Raw genomic sequence first — 20,690 nt, 5'->3', positions numbered from 1 at the left:
ACAGTCTGCCTCAGTGTTGTGTGACTCCAGAGATGTGTGTGTGTGTCTTTGTGAGATATGACAAGGTGGCACAGACTTACTGTTATCTCTCCTCCACAGGTGTACAGCTGCGGGGAGAATCTCCTGGCTGTGGACAGGCTGTCTTTAGCTGTAGGGAAAGGGGAGTGTTTCGGCCTCCTGGGCTTCAACGGAGCAGGCAAAACCACAACCTTTAAGATGCTGACATGTGATGAGACAGTTACCTCCGGGGACGCCTACATTGACGGATACAGCATCTTGAGGGACGTTAAAAAGGTAAGAGACGGAGGTAGGAGAGGTGATTTCTAATAATTCAAAGATAAATCGATGCTTTCAAAATGACAAGAACATTTATCTCTGGATTGCAGGTGCAGCAGCGCATTGGTTACTGCCCGCAGTTTGACGCCGTGTTGGACCACATGACAGGAAGAGAGACTCTGAGTATGTACGCCAGACTCAGAGGAATACCAGAGAGGTATGTGTCTGGCTGCGTGGAGAATGTCCTGAGGTCGCTGCTGCTGGAGCCTCATGCTGATAAACTGATCCGCAGCTACAGGTGAGTTGACGCTCCGTTCACATACTAGCCTGAATAATGCTCTGTTTTGTTGAGCAATAATACCATATATCACCATCATTATATGCAGTGGCGGTAACAAGCGGAAGCTGAGTGCAGGCATGGCTCTGATCGGTGGGCCTCCGGTCATCTTCCTGGATGAGCCTTCGACCGGGATGGACCCCGTGGCCAGGAGGCTGCTGTGGGACGCCGTCACACGCACACGGGAGTCTGGAAAGGCCATAATCATCACTTCTCATAGGTGAGCTTTATAGTTAGTGTTGGTTATCAGCAGTGGTACATGTACTCATGTACTTAAGTATAATTTTGAAGTATTGGAACTTTACTTGAGTATTTTAATTTTCTGTTGTTTTAACTTAACTCAACTTTATTTATATAGAACCTTTCATTCAAACATGCAGCCCAAAGTGTTTCGCATAGCAAGATTAAAACAACACAGACAAAAAATAAAAACAAAAATACACAACTGTAGATCCAACTTTGCAAGACTGAAAATAAATAAATAAATTTAACAATAAAATGTTATAAATAAATTAATACCAGGGATAAAATAGTAATAGTAGTAATAAAAAATTATGTAAAAATCAATGATTAAAACTTAAAAAACTAAGGCTATAACATTGCTCCAAATTAAAAGCCGGCTTTAAAAGATATGTCTTTAATTTCCTTTAAAGGAACTACTTTACTACATTTCAGAAGGAAATATTCAGTAGTAGAAGAAGTCGTCAGATCCTTTACTTAAATACAGTACCAATAACCCGATGTAAAAACACTCCAGCAGTATATAAAGTAATAAAAAATTCTCACTACTTCCACCTATGTCTGTAAAATGCTATTTACACATTAATGCATTAGTGATGATGTTTACTTGCACAAAATATTCCAGTTTTTGCCCTCATTCCGAAAAAAGACATAGGCTGCGTCCAAAATCGCATACTATGCGCTACATGCTCAATAGGTATTCTTACCCTGATATGTTCCCTCACCAGTATGGAGGAGTGTGAGGCCCTGTGTACCCGGCTGGCAGTGATGGTCAACGGTCAGTTCAAGTGCCTCGGGAGTCCCCAACACCTGAAGAGCAAGTTCGGCAGCGGCTACACGCTGCTGGCGAAAGTCCACATAGAGGCCGAGCTGGAGGACAGTGACCTGCAGCTTTTTAAAGACTTCATCGAAAGTACCTTCCCAGGTCAGAGGCGTACAGTTTCACAATTACTAGAACTATAATAGATGTAAGATGTAAAGACCATAACTGTATTAACAACAGAACAAAATGCATTTACAGTTATCATTCTACATTTGAATGGGCAGAGCACCTTGTCTTCTCTTCTTCCTTGTTGTACTTTACATTAAACACGTGAGTGTGTTTTTTCTGTTGAATTAAACCAAACAAATCTAACACCGTGAATTTCCTCCCACCACAGGAAGTCAACTAAAGGACGAGCACCAGGGAATGGTGCACTATCATTTGACTGACAAAACACTAACCTGGGCCCAGGTAACTGATTTATACAGAAATACAGTGCTCTCTCTGCATGTGTGCTGTGCTAGGGCTCCCTCTAGTGCACAGAATGGTACATAATAATACAATATAAATACCTGAGCTGTTATTATAAAGCTTCAACTACAGAAGTTTAACATGTGATTAGCAGAAATAGGACACATTCACAGTAACGGTATGGTAGTGTAGAGCAGAGGTGGGAACAAGTCATTGTTTTGCAAGTCACAAGTAAGTCTCAAGTCTTTGCAGTCAAGTCCCAACTCTTAACTTTGAGTCCTAAAAAAGCCATAAAGTGCTCTTCCCCAAATGTAATGCCATTTTAACAACAGAGTTACTGATGCTCAGTAACATCATGTCAGTTCTTCGTGTTTTTTTCCTGCAACTTGATTAGATGCTGTTACATCGGTTCAAACAAAGTGAATCTGGGGAATTAAGTGTAAGATAATCAAATGCAAGTCCCAATAAAATTCATCAAAAATAAAGAGTCCAGAGTTCAACAAAAAAAACACCACTTTTCAGGGATTCAGCAATAAAAAACAAAAGATAGAAATTCTGTTTATTCAGTTCAGTTACATTTTTTCCCCCACCAGTAAATCTCCTTCTCAAACAAATCAATAAAGGATGTCTCAAAAAGTAAATAACCCAAAATCTCCGATACTGTCAGAGTTTCCTCCGGTACTGCAGTGGATCATCTTCGTGCACACACTTTGTAAATAGGGCTGTCGATCGATTTAAGTATTTAATTGCGATTAATCACATGATTGTCCATGGCACATTTTTTACCTGTCCCAAAATGTACCTCAAAGGGAGATTTGTCAAGTATTTAATACTCTTATCAACATGGGAGTGGGCAAATATGCTGCTTTATGCAAATGTATGTATATATTTATTAATGGAAATCAATTAACAACATAAAACAATGACAAATATTGTCCAGAAACCCTCACAGGTACTGCATTTAGCATAAAAATATGCTCAAATCATAACATGACAAACTGCAGCCCAACAGGCAACAACAGCTGTCAGTGTGTCAGTGTGCTGACTTGACTATGACTTGCCCCAAACTGCATGTGATTATCATAAAGTGGGCATGTCTGTAAAGGGGAGACTCGTGGGTACCCATAGAACCCATTTTCATTCACATATCCTGAGGTCAGAGGTCAAGGGACCCCTTTGAAAATGGCCTTGATTGCGTTAAAGAAATTAATGGCGTTAAAATGAATTTGCTTTAATGCGTTATCACGTTACGCGTTGACAGCCATAGTCATGGTATATATTCCAACATTGATTAGCTAGCTTTGAAAAAAGATATAGAAAATATCAATATGTAAGTAGCTGTGTGTACACAGGGAAAGAAATAAAGTGTATTTATTTGTATTTTCAATGTGCAAAAGAAGCAAACTGCAGCTTTAAATTGTGATCTTGGCACACAGCCTTGGATAACACCAGAGATGTATTCATATCACACCTTTCCAATGTTTTCCTCCCTCCCTATTCTCCACTCCCGCCCAGGTGTTCGGCACTTTGGAGGCAGCCAAAGAGAAATACCAGATCGAAGACTACTGCGTGAGCCAGATATCACTGGAGCAGGTGTTCCTCAGCTTTGCCCAGTTCCAGCATTGCACAGAGAGCGCGAGGAAGTAAGTGGAGCGAGGAATCCGTCCATCCATTGTCCATTCTCTACAGTGGCGTGTGTGTGTGTGTGTGAAGGACCTGTGTACACGGACTTGCCTCGGTTACACCGCAGGTGTGTACGCAGGCTGGAGCCGGTTTTATCTCCAGCTCCGTTTTTACCATGACCACCAAACAACACACACACACACACACACACACACACACACTGGGCCAGTCGCATCAACTTCAGCCTTTCTACTACTGTATCACGTCAGTGTGTCTTTGTTGGGTCACTCATGCCGTTGCTTTTGCTGTTGTTGTGTGAGACGAGGAGGTGTTGGGATTATGACGTGTGGGGTACGATGATTATACCAAGTAATGAACTCTTGAGTACTGCACTAGTGAGGTCAAAGACAATGACACCACTCATTAGATACTACCACTACTCTGAACTGTCTGTGTGACCGGGTTTATTCATATGCACTTCTCTGCGTCTGTCTTTTTCTTTTTGTTATTTATGATTTTTATTGATTATGTTTCCGAGAGGATTTGTGCTTTTCTTCTGTGATCATCACAAGAGAATGAACCACTCCATTTGATACGTGTATGAAATCGTTGCACACCTTTGCGCCTTATCTAACTAATGAGGGTTCTTGTTTCTTTATATCGCCCTGTACGGACAAAATGCCTGGTTATCCTTAAAAGCCTCTTAATGTCGTTGCCAGATGTAAATAATGTGACGTGTTCATGGTACTAAAACCACTTACTCATTCAAGGGCCAGAGCTGAACATTTACTCATTTTAAAGGCACATTAATGAATGCATGTATACGATACGATTTGCAGACTGCATGATATACTGGAAGAACGGAGAGCTGCTAGCGATCCTTATTGAGGATTAATCCGAAGAGAACATTTAGTCCAGGCTGAGTACATTTAATAACACGCCTCCATTGTCCAGGGTCCTTGTGAACCAATGTTTTCGGTTTTCCTGCCAAACAGGTTACAGCAACAGTGTGTGTGACCATGTGGATATCCAGCCATCACAGTTTACATGGAAGTTTTTTTAGAGAGAAATCATCGCGTGACGCAGGAGATTATTTTCAAATGTTGCAGAAAAAACAGGAGGACTTCAAATCAAGTTGATTGATTTGGGCCTTAAAAACAGCAATGACCTTTTTGTACTTTGTTTTTCTTGCTATGCATTTCACACGGTACACCTGTGTGTGTCTGTATGTGTGTGAGAGAGGTACAGAGGCAACACATGATTCCTGATTTCCTCCACACCACACAGAAACAGTGCTAATAGTCAAGTTAAATATTAAAATCAAGAGATTGTTTTTTGCGCAGTGGACGAACTTTACCGCTGTGTCATCTTTAGTGTAGAGCTGCTCCTTCAGGGAACGCCAGGAAATGCAATAAAAAGGCCCAACAATGGTGTATAGATGGTTAAAAAACTTCCTCTGCGTACAAATAGATGCCTTGTTCTGAGGAAGAATGAACAGCGCAATGTTTGTTCCTCTGTCATTTGGATGTGCTACCATGAACCTCATTTCAGAGCGTGCCCGATATAACACTGTCTCAAAGCCTTGTTTGTACTTTCAAAAAGATGTACGTGTTCTGTAGGAATATTGGGAATAAGTTTCAAAAACAAATTCCCACACTTTGATGGGAAATTCTCAGTTTCCAGCTTTTCATCCACGTTAAAGATCGATCTTTATAATCCGGGATGAATCACGTTAACTCGAGTGTACAAATTACATTCCTACTCTGGAAAAAAATCACTCACAGAAGTGAGATGAATGTATTTTACTGTCTTACGCGAAAGCAAAAAGCACTCACAGTAATCGACTTTACTAACAGCTTCATATGATTTCCAACGCTGTCTCCACATCACCAGATGTGGGAGAAGAAAAAGTAAGAGACTGACATTCCAGAAAGACATTTAATTTTGACTTTTGTTACATTTGTTTGTGTATTTGCACAATTTATTTGTCTCATTTACATGTACGACTTGAATCAAATGCGATGTTAGATACGTAGTTTGAGGGGGAATGGAAAGGTTCGCGCTGCTGATATTGAAGGATTGAGTTATGCTGAAATATGATATTTAAAAAAAAAGGGAATTTACATCATTGTAAGTGTGTACTGTACTGTACCAAGAAACTGACCTTGTCAACTGTATATGTATCGCTATTCTTTTTAAATTAAATAATGCTCTATGCAAATGGTAGCAAACACCAGTGCCTGGTCTCGTTTTTCCAGCAAGTGACACATCACATCTGTCTTGATTCTACTTGCATGGCTAAAAAAATATTTTTCCACCCTTTCAAAGCATCACAATAGAGAGACGAAGTCCCGCCCCTTCCCGTGGACCCCATGGGACCTTATTTTGGAAAAAAATATGAATGGTAGTCAACGACGTGACGTATGTTGTGCGAGACGAGAGATGTAGTTCACTGAGCGGTTTCACTCAAAGCTAAATGAAACTACGACAAAACTGAGACTTTCTTAACTTGAAAAATTATGTTTTAAATTGACAAACATCATATGTGTGTTTCGTGGTGCAATTCAAACGGGATCAAAAAAATATTTATCTCTCTGTTGACTACCGTTCGTATTTTTTCCGAAATAAGATCCCATGGTGGTCCGCCAGAAGGCGGACCATCGTCTATCGAGAGGTGAAGGTTTTGGTAGGTAAAGTATTGCTTTGCTCCAGTGCCGGTGCTCCGGTCTGTTTCTTGATGCCGTGGGCGTGCCGACCGTCACACCTACTATGGATAAGTACCTGATATAACCCCACTTCAAAACACACAAACTATCCCTTTAACAAGCCAAAAAGGTTGGAAACTACTGCTCCAGACATTTAGGACCCTGAAGACGCCTAAAAGACAGTGAGGAGAACTCTAAACGCTGACCTCTGCCAGGAATTTCTAACCTACAATAGAGCTCACCTGCATTCTTACCCTACAATTAAATGTTCCTGAAACCAGAGACGCTAATGACGCATCCATCCTGTTGTTCCATAGACAAGGTCTACCTGTGAAAATGTAGGAGTAGACTCTTTCCAAACAAGCCCTTCTGCTTTCTCCTTTGAGACGTCTCGCTCACCCTTGAGTCAACAGGGCCCCCCCATAGGCGGGGAGATGATTAGTAGCCTGATCTCTCGGCCTAAAGGGCATTCCGGGTGAGCTCGTTACGCTCTATCAAAGCTCAGCTGTGTTTTAACTGCAAGTCGGAGGAGTACCGTCAACGGCAGGACAAATGTCTCTTTTGGAGGATTTTGTTTTTTCTAATCCCACCACTTTGTTGGGGGTTGTTGCTCTCCTACTCGTCCTTTATCTTGTTTCCAGTAGTTTCGCCCCCCAGGATTCTGGGAAGGGGCCTCCAGGGCCGAGGCCTCTTCCTCTGCTTGGCAACCTGCTGCAGCTTGATCTCAAGAGACCCTACAAAACCCTCTGTGAGGTGAGTCAAGCCCTTTTATCCCAAAACAAATCCATTTTGTAACATTTGTACGAAGGTCCTTTGCAATAACAAATATCCTTAAGCTTTCTCTGACTCAACATTTTTTATTTTTGCAGCTTTCAAAGAGACATGGGTCTGTGTTTACGGTGTACTTTGGAACCAATAAAGTGGTGGTCCTGGCTGGATACAAGGCAGTCAAAGAGGCTCTGGTCAGCTACGCAGAGGAGTTTGGAGATAGAGACATCCCCCCTATTTTTTATGATCTGAATCAAGGTCACGGTGTGTTTACCTTTTTGCACAAAACCAAATAGTATAAGTTATAGCAAAAGAAAAACCACAAATAACATTGTATTTGTCATCTGTTTGATAATACACTGTTTTTATTTTTCTGTTTTAATGTTCAATGTCTTAATTTCTTCTTTGTTTTATTTAGGTCAATCACTGATAAGTATTGTATCTTATCATATAGTCACACACTATACTAGTACAGATTAAATTTAACTCGTATGTCATGTTATATATTAATAATACAAATATATTTAAACAACAAATATTCTTATTCATTTCTTATTTATACCATTCTGGCTTTTAAACACACATCTTTTAATCCCACTTCTCCACATTTGTATTCACTTATTTGTTATATATTGCACATTTTTATGCAAATATTTGTTAATATTTCTTATATTCTCATTTTCTTATTCTTAATTTTAGTACTCACTTATATTTATTTGCATATATTGTGTTTGTATTGTACCATTATGTACCTAAATTACTTCTATTTTCTTACATTTCTTTATGTTTATACAAGAGCAACTGTAACACCCCAATTTCCCCCCGGAGATCAATAAAGTATTTCTGATTTTTAATAAGGAATCCTGTTCGCAAATGGAGAAACATGGAAAGAGATGAGACGTTTTGCCCTCACCACCCTGAGAGACTTTGGGATGGGCAAAAGAGTCGCTGAGGATAAAATCTTGGAGGAATGCCACCATTTGATCCGAATGTTTGACGAGCACGAAGGTATGGAGTTCAAATATGTAAGTGATAATACATGACGAGGTGTTCTGAGGTCAAATATTACAGTTGACGACAAGAAGGTGTCATCGTAATGCTGAGTGACATTTCCTCCACAAGGTTTATTTATATCAAGTACATCATTGTCCTCAGAAAATGATAAGCTGTGTTCAAATCATCACCCATATTTTACAGAGTTTTTGTAGCCAGTTAAACGGTGATGTTTGCTTTAACACTACAAGACTGCACTTCTCATTTTGTACTGAAGTCTTAATACTTAAATTATTTGCTATTTTACAGGGAAACCATTTGATACAGGGTGCCAGGTAAACTGGGCAACATCCAACATCATCTGCTCTATCGTGTATGGCAGCAGGTTTGAATACGATGACCCCCGATTCACAAACATGGTGAGAAGAGCCAACGAGAACATACGCGTGGCCGGCTCTGCACCAATCCAGGTGGGCTTCATAATTTGCTTTTTAAATTGCTGCAGTTACACAAGCAATGGTAACTGACAAATGCATGATTTAGGAAACTGTGGGACCAATTTTGTAGTATCATTTGGGGCGAATTTTAAATGACAAAACAATACAAGAAAGTGTTGTCAGACTGAAAATGGATGGAAACTGCAGGGTGATTATTTAAATGTGGCAAATAACTGATCAAAAGTGGGTCTGAATGCTGAATTTACGTATGTGAATACATATACTCTTTTAAATTGGGCAAATAATTTCTGCTGTGTTAGACTATGAACATTTGTATAAATCTATGAAATCTGACTCCTTGGGTTGTTGTTTGGTGTACTTCAATCTTTGTTGTTTTCACTGTTACGTCACAGCTTTACAACATGTTCCCCAGGCTGGTCAGTTGGATAAAAAGCCGGCAGCTGATTTTAAAAAACTTTGCAATGAATGCCAGTGATGTCAAAGATTTAATCAACAATCTGAAAGAGACACTGAATCCTCAGATCTGCAGGGGGCTCGTGGACTGTTTTCTGATTCGGAAGCAGAAAGAAGAGGTAAGACAACATTTTTACAGTTTTCATCTAATAAAAAGAACAGTGTATTTTATGATATGTGTACGTTCTTTCTCTTAGGACTCTCGTGTGATGGACACTCATTACAATGAGAAGAACTTGATAATTACAGTGACCAACCTGTTTTCTGCTGGTACTGATACCACAGCGACGACACTGAGATGGGGTTTGCTGCTTATGGCTAAATATCCGCTTATACAAGGTAAAGAGAGAGATGAGGCTAGTCGGTGTGCATTGATGTTTTCACTTGTGGATGCCCTTTTTTAACTTTTACCTTCTTTTTTTGTTGCTACTACTATGTGCTGATTGACAACTGTTAGCATGTTAAACTAAGATGGAAGTAAACATTACACCTGCTTAGCTCAAAGTACAGCTTCAAAGGGTTGTGTCTAAAAGGTAGCCCACAAATTGCGAAACTCTTGTGAGATGGCTAAGGTGAAGCATTGATGGTTAAGCTGAGGCATTGGTTTTTAAGGTGAGGCATTGACCTCGGATGGTTAAGGTGAGGCATTGATGGTTAAGGTTAGGATAGGTCATTGGGAAAGGAGTCTTGCGAGAGTTTTCGCTCGTGGGTAACCATCTAGACACCGCCGCTTCACAGAGCATCTAGCATGGCTGTAGACTAGTCTTGTTAAAATGAATGCAGACAAAGAATATTTATTTATTAATGTGTCTGAGTCCAGACCAGGTCCAGGAGGAGCTGAGCAGGGTGGTTGGAAGCCGTCAAGTCCGGGTTGATGACCGTAAAAACCTGCCGTACATTGATGCTGTCATCCACGAGACACAGAGACTGGCCAACATTGTCCCCATGGCCATTCCTCACAAAACCAGCCGAGACGTCACCTTCCAGGGATACTTCATCAAAGAGGTCAGCTGCTCACATCTGTTATTTTTTGCGGGGGTGAAAATGTGCTTTCATTCTGAGACTTCATCTCTTCTTCTGCCTACAGGGGACGACCGTGTTTCCTCTTCTTACTTCTGTCCTGCATGACGAGAGCGAATGGGAGAGCCCACACACTTTCAACCCTTCCCACTTCCTGGATAAGGACGGTCATTTTTTCAAGAGAGACGCCTTCATGCCCTTTTCTGCAGGTATAAAAACATTGTTGAGTTTTTCTTGTTTCGGGATTACAGATACATTTTACACAGCAGTTTAACTCTTTGCAAATCTCTTCTTTCTTGCAGGTCGCAGGGCGTGTCCAGGTGAAAGTCTGGCTAAGATGGAGCTCTTCCTCTTCTTCACCTCCCTCCTCCAGCGCTTTCGTTTCTCTCCTCCACCTGGAGTCACAGAGGATGAACTGGATCTGACTCCAGCTGTGGGCTTCACCCTCAACCCGTCACCTCATGAGCTGTGTGCCGTCAGTCGCCAATGAAGAAGAGAGCTGGAGCATGGCCTTGTACTATACCTGCATGTGCCAATGGCATGAATATTGTTTTACTTGTCATCCTCGCACACGGAGAATAACATACTGAGCAGCGAGCAAAGTACATCCATTTGTGAAAATAATCAATAGTGACCTAGAAGCAAGAATATAAAGGTTAATGTAGCTGTTTCATTCTAAAAAAGTGCATTTACACCCAAATTCCTACAAATTGATGCAACTAATGAGTATAAATCATAAACATTTAGGCTAGTCAGTGTCTCCAGCTGTGTGTGACAACATTCATCTTTCTCCAATACCATATCAGATAAGTGACTGAAATAAACGATCTCCTGATTCTTGAGGATGGGACATCTGCAGTAACACTTTACAACATTTTGAGCAGTTACCAGGGAACAAATGAGGAACATAATGAGGAACAAATGAGGAACATAATGAGGAACGAATGAGGAACCAAATGAGGAACGAATGAGGAACAATTGAGGAACAAAATGAGGAACAAATGAGGAATGAATGAGGAACAAATGAGGAATGAATGAGGAACAAATGAGGAACAAATGAGGAACAAATGAGGAATGAATGAGGAACAAATGAGGAACAAATGAGGAATGAATGAGGAACAAATGAGGAATGAATGAGGAACAAAATGAGGAACAAATGAGGAATGAATGAGGAACAAATGAGGAACAAATGAGGAATGAATGAGGAACAAATGAGGAATGAATGAGGAACATAATGAGGAACAAATGAGGAACGAATGAGGAATGAATGAGGAACATAATGAGGAACTAACTGCTAGTGAACAATAAGTTAAAGGGCAGTTCTTAAGTAACTCCTAATCAAATTTTATACAGTAGCTAATGATTACTTAATTGATAAACGACTGTTAGATATTATGTTGTTAATTGTTGGATTTATTATGTACAAAAGTGCTTACAATGACCTGCAATAACCTGATTGTTGGATTTGTTGTGCATGAAGTGTTTGCGAGGACAGGGAGGATGCACATTCTGTTCTTTTGCAAGGTCAAGGAGAGAATGGAGTCAGAAGAAGAAACAAAGAAGAAGATATGCAGCAAAAACATCACGTGCCATAACTCATGAATATTAATATTGTGTAAACTATGAATAGGCTGGATCAGGGATAGCTCGGGGTTCAGACTTCACGAACTGACCCATGCACTGTATGTTGTCAGGGACACGTAGACTGGATCCAGATATCTGTATACTCTTTTATTTTTACTTATGCAACATTGATTGTTCGGAATAAATTGTATTATTATGCTTTAACCCGTCTGTTTGGAAAATCTCTTTGTCATACAAGATTAACCAACACGTAACTGGGCCTTGACCTCTTGGAGGTAGAAGGCCAGTTCCTTCAATTGGTGACCCCGACGTGATCTTCGGCATTGAGAAGCGTGTCCAAGGGACGGACAGACCGGCGAGAGAGAGAAAGGGATCCCTGAAATCTTAAAGGTGAGCAGAACCTGTTGTATCGAACTCTGCATATTGGCTTACTCTAAATTATCTCTCTTGTCGTGCTGAATCTCCTTTGTAGTGATGGATGTTGCAGAAGTAAAGACTTTTAGTAAAAACTGGAAGGAGGAAAAGCTGCCCTTTAGTGAAGCTTAAAGGATTAAAGCTGCCCTTTTGGTGAAACTGAAAGGAGGAAAGCTGCCCCTTTGGTAAAACTGAAGGGAGGAAAGCTGCCCTTTTGGTGGAACTGAAAGGAGGAAAGCTGCCCTTTTGGTGGAACTGAAAGGAGGAAAGCTGCCCTTTTGGTAACAACTGGAAGGATTAAAGCTGCCCTTTTAGTGGCGTGTAAAACTATAAGGATTAAAGCTGCCCTTTTAGTGAAAACTAGGAGGAGGAAAGCTGCCCTTTTAGTAGCGTGTAAAACTAAGAGGAGGAAAGCTGCCCTTTTAGTGGCGTATAAAACTGTAAGGATTAAAGCTGCCCTTTTAGTGAAAACTGGGAGGAGGAAAGCTGCCCTTTTAGTAACGAAAACTGGAAGGATTAAAGCTGCCCTTTTAGTGAAAACTGGGAGGAGGAAAGCTGCCCTTTTAGTAGCGTGTAAAAATAACGCCTGTATGAGTGTACATTAATAACTAGTATTCAGAGGAAAATTAAAACTTACTGTTGATACTGGGCCAACATCGCTGGAACATCAAAGTGTCCAGTAGAAGCTTATGTTGGTAGGATCACAGCGAGGGGCATAGCGACCCATTTACTCTGAATCTAGTTACTGTCATAAACTGAATAAACCTGTGTGAAATAGTACTGGACAGAATGGACGGAGAATTTGACAAAGACTGTGAGGAACGGGGTGGCTGTGGGCCTCCCCGTTTATCATTTGGACAGCAATGGGTTAAAGTCAGGACCAATGTAATCTGTACATTTGATCCCAAGACTAGAAATAAAGAGACTCAAGACCTAGATGAGTGGTATAACATGACAGTGAAGGAAGGGCATTTTCCAGCCACGGGAAGTGAAGCCAAATTCATGCCAGTGATGAGAGCATTAATACAGGTGGTTCATAGAAAGCTGCTGCAAGCAGGACAAGACAAAGAAAAGGGACATATGTTTGTAAGGAGGAAATTGAGGAAGAAAGAAGACGAGTTGGCAAGTAAATTGGTAAAATATAATGTGATACAGATGGCTGCCCTATCAGCCTTAGGCAGCCAGACGAAAGCCACCCACGCAAAAACCGCTGAAGCAAAACCACTAGTGAAACCCTCACCCAGTCCTAGCGCACCCCCACCACCAAACCCACACACTAGCCAGCCGCCACATGACATGTCCCTCCATCAGCAGTACCCACCTGGCCCACATCCCGACCCCCCCCTACCCCTAGTCCGGTACCAACCCCACAGGACAGTGATTATACAAACAAAGTTATGGCACCATTGTTTCAAGTATTAGGTGGTACTTTGGAACTAGAAGAGGAAATAGAAAAAGAACGAGGAGCAGGTTCAGCCTCAGAGACGGGTAGTATGTCTGATGTAGCCAGAGAAATAGACAGGCTAAGGGAAGAACTGAGAGATCAGGCTGAACAGTACAGGTTAGGACAAGCCATGTTACCACCAGATTTGCGTAATGGAGGCGTAAGAAGGAGAGCTCAATCTACCACTAAACCCCACACAGAGAGATCCCGTGCAGAGTATCAGGATGTCCACACTAGTGGAGAGGTAGATGAGGACACTGATGACGAGGCTAGTAGAGCAGTAGAGGAGGGTGATGATGATGAAGATGAAAACATTCCTATCACTATAGAGGGAACCATGAGAACGCACTCCAAAGGAGGGATACATAGGAGACGGGAGGGTGGGGACGAAGAGGCGAGACCATATACACCCCCCAAAACTAGGTCACGTAAAGTTTATGGAAAGTACGAAGACGAAGGTGACAAACAGAGGAGTCAGTGTGTTGGCATGTTTCCCATTGTGGCCAAAAGCAACGGTAGAGACGAGTATCAGCCGTTCACTTTAGGTGACATTCAAGCACTGAGTGAGCTCCTACCAGGAATTCAAGAGGGAGGGGGAGTGTGGCTCACGAGCCTGTATAACAAGACCCGAGGGAAGACTTTAGCTATGGGTGATCTCAGGGCTATTTTGGGTTTCTCGGTTTCGGACTGGGCACTGAAAGAATTAGAAGCAGCGGCCGGAACAGTCCAGGTGTCAGATAGAAGCCCCCTTAACCCCTACGCTACCTCCTTCGGTAATGCTATTAGACAAAAGTATCCCATACCAGCGGGCAAGCTCCACAGCTTGGTGTTTAAGATTAAGAACGGGGAGAGTGGACGCACGTTCATAGAAAGAGCAAAGACAGAGTGGGCGGGGGCTACGGGGGTGAACCCAGATAAAGAATCACAGCAGTCTCTGTTCAGAATAGCTCTGTTAAAACATGCTCCGGAAGGAGTTAAGAGAAAGATGCAAGAGAATCCAGATATGGCAGGGGCAAAATCATCAAGATGGGAAACACATTTCTGCCATCATCAGGATGCAGAAACCATGGAGGAGGAAGAGGAAAATGAGTCATTAAAAGAGATGGTAGCTCAGTTGACTAAATTACAGTTGGCAGATGCACGGACTCGTGCAACAGATAAGAAAAAGGGAGGGAAAGAGAAAGATACCCAGATGGCTCAAATTGTAACACCAGCTCCAGCCCCGCCACAGAATCCTTATCCACTGCAGGGCCCGCCACAGGCTATGTATCAACCCCAGTATCATGTTCCTTACCAAGCTGCCCCATATCAGCAGCCCCCTTATCATGAAGGCCGGAATAGAGGCAGAGGGAGAGGAGGAGGAGGCAGGGGGAGGGGGTATGCCCAACCAAAAGGAGGCAGTTGTTACATCTGCGAAAGCCCGGATCACTGGGCACGTGACTGTCCTCAGAAACAACAACAACAGATGAGAGGGCCTCCACAGCAGTCATATCAGCCAACAATACAGACTCTACCAAACCAACAGCTAGCTCCAATGCAGGCATACAGCGGGTACTCTGCGCAGGGACCTCCACCTGGTCCATATACACCAGGAATGTTCCCATAGGGGTGCCCGACGGAGATGGAGGGGCAGGGGCTGGCAGAGCCCTGTCTCCAGTTGACAGTGAACGGAAAACGAAGATGGTTCATGGTGGATACGGGAGCACGTTACTCCACCTTAGCTGAACCTATGTGTTCCCTTTCCTCTCACTATGTTTCTGTTTTGGGATTTTCCGGCACTGAACAAAGACTGCCTTTTACTGTTCCCCTTCCTGTCCGGCTTGGGAGACAGGTGATGGAGCACCCCTTTTTGTATGCACCTGATTGTCCACGTGATCTCCTGGGAAGAGATGTTTTGGCAGCACTAGGGGCTTCTGTACATTGTTCACCAGAAGCTGTGATAGTGAGTTTCCCCGGAGGAGAAGAAATGGTGTGCTCCTCGCCCTCCAGTGCTGATCGCATGTGCATGTTGAGTCCTGATACCTCACCTGATGCCCCACCACCCTGTGCGGACATATATTGGACCCTGCTAGCCGACAGAAACCCTCTGATTGACTTTTACAACATGTGGCAACCATGGATTAGGGCTCTACACCCTTACCTCCCTGTTCCCGATCCTCCCCACTGCACTCTGAATTATGACAGAAATAATGATCTTACGTATCAAGATGAGTTTCAACAGAACCTGTTAGATACAACCTGGGGGATAGGGGTAAGAGATGTTTATATAGCACCAGCAGGAGTAGCAGCCGCAGTAAAACTAACCCCAGCACAAGAACAATGGTATCGCATGTCAGAAGAAGCTGTTCCCCATGTGTCCCTAGCCATAGCTCCAAAACATCAGGCTAAAGACTTAGGCCCCATGGTTAAAGCAGCAGTCGCTCTGACAGACTGGGTTCCCACTTCCCTTTTGGGGGTTTCATTCTCACCATCCTCTAACATATATAGACTCTCCTTTTACAATGCAGTGTCAGGTATTTGCAAACATGAGTTACTAACACGCCACCACGGTAGGGAGATGTTAGATGGTGAAGGAGCCACTTCCATGTTGGCAGCTCTCCCTTCCTCACTGTGGTCTACGGGCCCCTTTGATGTTGGCAGGTGCAGCATGGAACCGGTAACTTTCGAGATGAATACTTACTGCCCTATCTGGAGACCTCAGTATAAGCATAAAGTGGAAGCAGCCCAGGGTATCTCCCCTACGATTGAAGGACTGATAAAGGCAGGGGTATTAAGAAAATCTTACTCTCAGTGGAACACTCCCAATTTGCCAGTAATCAAACCCTCCGGCTCATACAGAATGGCTCATGATTTAAGAGCCATCAATGAGCTGGTTTTGACTCCTGTTACACCAGTACCGAACCCCCACTCTGCTCTCTCGATGCTCACCCCAGCCCATACATCTTTCACATGTATAGATTTGGCTAACGCCTTCTTTTGCCTGCCCTTAGCAGATCATTTACAGGACATTTTCTCATTTACATATGAAGGCCAAAGGCTGACATATAATGTGTTACCACAGGGGTTTATACTCTCCCCCTCTATTTTTAACAAAACTTTGAGAACTCACTTAGCCGGCCTTGAACTCCCTGAGGGATGTTTTATTGTACAATATGTAGATGACTTGTTAGTGGCCGCACCCTCGGCTGAGGTATGCCTGTCACTAACTCATGCATTGTTATTGAGGTTACATAACTACGGTTACAAAGTCTCAAAGGAAAAACTTCAGTGTTGCCGCGCACAAGTTTCGTTCCTAGGTAGAATGGTGTCAGCAAAGGGCACCGCAATGTCTCCAGCTCATCGTGACTCAATACTCCACCATCCGAAACCACAGACAGTAAAAGAGATGTTATCATTCTTAGGGCTGACTGGGTATTCAAGACAATACATCCCTAACTATGCAGGCGACACTCAGTTACTCAGCCCATGGTGTCTTATATCAGAAACACAGAGGAGCTAGGAACGTATTGTACTATTGTAGCATTTTGCTAGACACACAAGAACAGAGAGCCAGCCCCTGTGTCAGATATGCAGCTGCTCTGGCAAAAATTGTAGACAAAGTAGGTCATATAGTCATGCACCATCCTCTACAGATTCTGACCTCTCACAGCACTGTAACATATGTCACATCCTCCTGTTTCACTCTCACCCCCCTCAGACAGACCAAGATCTTACAGGTACTCTCGAAACCACACATCTCCTTTGTACATGAGGGCTGTAATATGGCTGACAATATGACTGATGGCGAGAAGCACTTCTGTGCAGAAAAATCGCTGCCCTTTGTAAAACTAAGGCTGGACTTAGAAAACTCCCCTTTAACGGAAACTGACCTTAGCTTATTTACAGATGGTTGCTGTTTCCGTCATCCCACCGAAGGGTTAAAAGCAGGTTATGCTGTGGTGTCTATGAATACAGCAAAAGAGGAACCATGTACTCTCGATCACGGTCCTCTTGATGGGAAACAATCTGCTCAGGCAGCAGAACTTACGGCTGCAGTTTGTGCTCTGCGGTTAGCGGAAGGGAAGGCAGTGAATATTTTCACAGACTCTGCGTATGTGTGCAATGCAATTCACAGAGATATGTCTGGCTGGGTGCAAGCGGGTTTTAAGACTAGTCAGAATAAACCTATGGCTCATGAGGAGTTGATGAAAGAGTTGTTGGAAGCAATCCAGTTACCACAGAGGGTAGCTGTGATCAAAGTGAAAGGACACAGTCAGGGTACTGACTTAGAGAGTATAGGAAACGAAGCAGCTGATGCAGCCGCTAAAAAGGCGGCAGGGTATTTACCTACTATGATGGTCATGACCACAGCAGATCTCGGTTCTGAGATAACTGATTTCTCCATTATACAAGCTCAAGAATCTGCCACAGCAGCAGAACGAACCATCTGGGAAGATAAGGGAGCTATAGAACAGTTTGATGGTATATGGTATAACAGAGATCAAATAGTTATGCCCCCCTGTTGGATGTCCTCAATACTGACTCAGACTCATGGACTTGACCATAAAAGCCACAAACAGATGTTACGAGATCTGGTGGATTCCCCGGAAACATGCTACTATAACTGACTTCTTGACTAAGTGTGACGTATGTAGTACATGTAACATCAGACCTACCATCACTCCTAGGGCAGGAAAACATCCTTCTCCCACTGCCCCGGGACAGGAAATCTTTATTGATTTCACAGATATGGGAGTAAGGGCTGGGGGGAAAAGATTCCTCCTAGTAATTGTGGACGCATTTTCACGTTGGGTTGAGGCCTACCCTACGGGAAAAGAGGACGCAAAATCAGTCATTAAATGTCTGGTGAATGAGTACATTCCGAAACATGGGTTTCCTAAATTGATCAGGTCAGATAATGGTTCACATTTCAAAAATAAAGACCTGCAATCTGTTGAAAAGGCTCTGGGACTACAACACAAATTTGGCACTGTGTATCATCCACAATAACAGGACTCACACCATTTGAGCTTACGTGTGGCCGACCTTTCCCAGGGCCGTCCCAAAACCCCTCTCCCCTTCCTGACCTCGGTTACAGACCATACTATTTGAAGGTTAATGCTCTTGTGTCAGCTCTCTCCTATACAGGTGACAAACCTGTCACCCCTGTCACAGAGGACGTTCCAGGACCTGACCCCGGACCCCCGGAACACCTTTGGTTGAAGGTGTTAAAGAGGAAGTGGTCGGAGCCACGTTGGACAGGCCCACACAAGGTTCTGGCCAGAACTGCAACAGCTGTGCAGCTTGCAGGAAAAGGACTCAACTGGTGGCACCTAACACAGTGCTCCAGCAGCAGGACAGGACCTGAAGCAGAGGAGGCAGCCCCACAAGGAGCCCAGGCTACGTGAAAAGAGGGTCACGTATATTTTTTATTTTTCATATACTGTATAAACTGTGACTGTGATGAGATACACATAAGGGAAAGAAGGTTACAAGGTCTTGCCTGTATTTACAGTTAAATCAGGCTAACATGGTTGTTTAGGTGGACTCATCTAGGTGGTTTTTGAAAAACATTATATATCACATTGTATTAAAACTTGTTGCTTAGAATAAATGCTAAAATAGATAAAAAGAGGAACCAGGGGTGGGGAGAATCCACCAGAGAGAAGTTTCACTTCCTTTCCCAAACCAGTATAAAATAGGACCACCCGGATAAAAGTTTTTCAGTTGCGCACAGGAAAACAAACTAGAAGCATCATGCAGTGCGGCAAACTGCTAGTGGCGTTTGCTGTAGCATTTGTGTTTACCTCTCTTGTCCTCGTTCTTCTGTACAAACTTTCTTAATGTGATTTGTCATGTATTTTAAATGTTTTCATTTCATATTACTATCTTAATGCAATTCATCATGTATTTTCATGTTTTCAGTTACCATTTTAGTTATTCATGATAAAAGGAGGGAATGTGAGAGAAAATACCATGACCCTTGTGTAGAATTTGTGTACTCAGATAAATCTGAATAACCTGGGAAAGCACAGACTGTACTAGTTTAGATACATTACTTATCATCCTCGCCTCTGCACTCTGCTAAAAATAGCTAATCACAAGTAACTCTTTAACAATAGACAATGCTTTCACTCAGAAGCAGGGTGGAAGGTGTGGGCTACAAGGGGGGGAAGGCTAAACCAAGATTATAAAGAATGATGTAGTGAGGTAGCTCCCCTAATGAATATAAACTAGCTGACCAAATAGCTGCAGGTTTTGAAAACATACCTATAATAAGTGCTCTGATCCCTATCACTCCTAACAAAAATGTTGACCGCATTAACTACATCCACTATAATGTTCTCCGTTTGACTAATCTAACCCGTGATGCAATTGCCGGACTAGCTGAACAAATGGCTCCTACGTCACTGATGGTGATCCAAAATAGAATGGCATTAGATATGCTGCTGGCAGAGAAAGGCGGTGTATGCTCAATGATCCAAGACTCATGTTGTATTTTCATCCCTAACAATACAGCGCCGGACGGGACTGTAACTAAGGCGCTAGAGGGGCTCCGGACACTGTCTGAATCGATGCACGATGACTCAGGTATCAACAGCCCCATTAACGACTGGTTAGACCGTACCTTTGGGAAATGGAAGTCCATGGTGGTATCTCTATTCTCCTCAATCCTTGCTGTGTGTGCATGCTTAGTATTATGTGGTTGTTGCTGTATTCCATGTATTCGCCACCTCATTGAGCGTGTGATTATTTCTGCTGTGCAACGAAAGCATCCGGATGCACCTCCTTCTTATCAGATGGCCATGTTCCAAGCTGAGAGACAGGGTCTCCTGAAAATGGTGGGGGATAGTGAAGATGTTGACCCTGAAGAGGTTGTGTGATGATGCTTATAATTAATACATCTGTACGTAACATTATCTATGCTTATAATAAATATATCTGTAGGTGAACTTAGTTAAGTTCAAAAGAGGGTCTGTTGGATTTATTATGTACAAAAGTGCTTACAATGACCTGCAATAACCTGATTGTTGGATTTGTTGTGCATGAAGTGTTTGCGAGGACAGGGAGGATGCACATTCTGTTCTTTTGCAAGGTCAAGGAGAGAATGGAGTCAGAAGAAGAAACAAAGAAGAAGATATGCAGCAAAAACATCACGTGC

General features: G+C 42.7%; 2 protein-coding genes and 1 long non-coding RNA gene across 3 annotated transcripts in view; all 3 read left to right on the top strand.

Moving 5' to 3' along the window:
* The window catches only part of abca3b (ATP-binding cassette, sub-family A (ABC1), member 3b), a 40,725-nt gene extending 34,784 nt beyond the window's left edge, over window positions 1–5,941 (top strand). The window contains exons 26-31 of the mRNA XM_074656639.1: window positions 100–294; window positions 387–574; window positions 663–833; window positions 1,582–1,778; window positions 2,014–2,087; window positions 3,603–5,941. Of these exons, the coding sequence (XP_074512740.1) occupies window positions 100–294; window positions 387–574; window positions 663–833; window positions 1,582–1,778; window positions 2,014–2,087; window positions 3,603–3,734 (957 nt within the window). The 3' untranslated portion in view covers window positions 3,735–5,941. The remainder of the gene's footprint in view (window positions 1–99; window positions 295–386; window positions 575–662; window positions 834–1,581; window positions 1,779–2,013; window positions 2,088–3,602) is intronic.
* An 876-nt stretch (window positions 5,942–6,817) lies between these two features.
* Window positions 6,818–10,855, top strand: LOC141781122 (cytochrome P450 2K1-like). Its single transcript, XM_074656653.1, has 9 exons — window positions 6,818–7,168; window positions 7,285–7,447; window positions 8,042–8,191; window positions 8,486–8,646; window positions 9,027–9,206; window positions 9,285–9,426; window positions 9,908–10,092; window positions 10,175–10,316; window positions 10,410–10,855. Exons 1-9 carry the CDS (start codon window positions 6,968–6,970, stop codon window positions 10,595–10,597), a joined length of 1,512 nt encoding a protein of 503 aa, XP_074512754.1. The 5' UTR covers window positions 6,818–6,967; the 3' UTR covers window positions 10,598–10,855.
* An 858-nt stretch (window positions 10,856–11,713) lies between these two features.
* LOC141781129 (uncharacterized) lies at window positions 11,714–20,013 on the top strand. The gene is made up of 3 exons (XR_012596776.1): window positions 11,714–11,828; window positions 11,930–12,081; window positions 18,662–20,013. It is a non-coding gene; the product is annotated as an uncharacterized LOC141781129 (long non-coding RNA).
* The last annotated feature ends 677 nt before the right edge of the window (window positions 20,014–20,690 follow it).

This window comes from Sebastes fasciatus, chromosome 13 (assembly GCF_043250625.1).
Source record: "Sebastes fasciatus isolate fSebFas1 chromosome 13, fSebFas1.pri, whole genome shotgun sequence".
Lineage (NCBI taxonomy): Eukaryota > Metazoa > Chordata > Actinopteri > Perciformes > Sebastidae > Sebastes > Sebastes fasciatus.
Note: the sequence above shows the minus strand (reverse complement) of the source record. Positions and strands in the feature narration are given on the sequence as shown.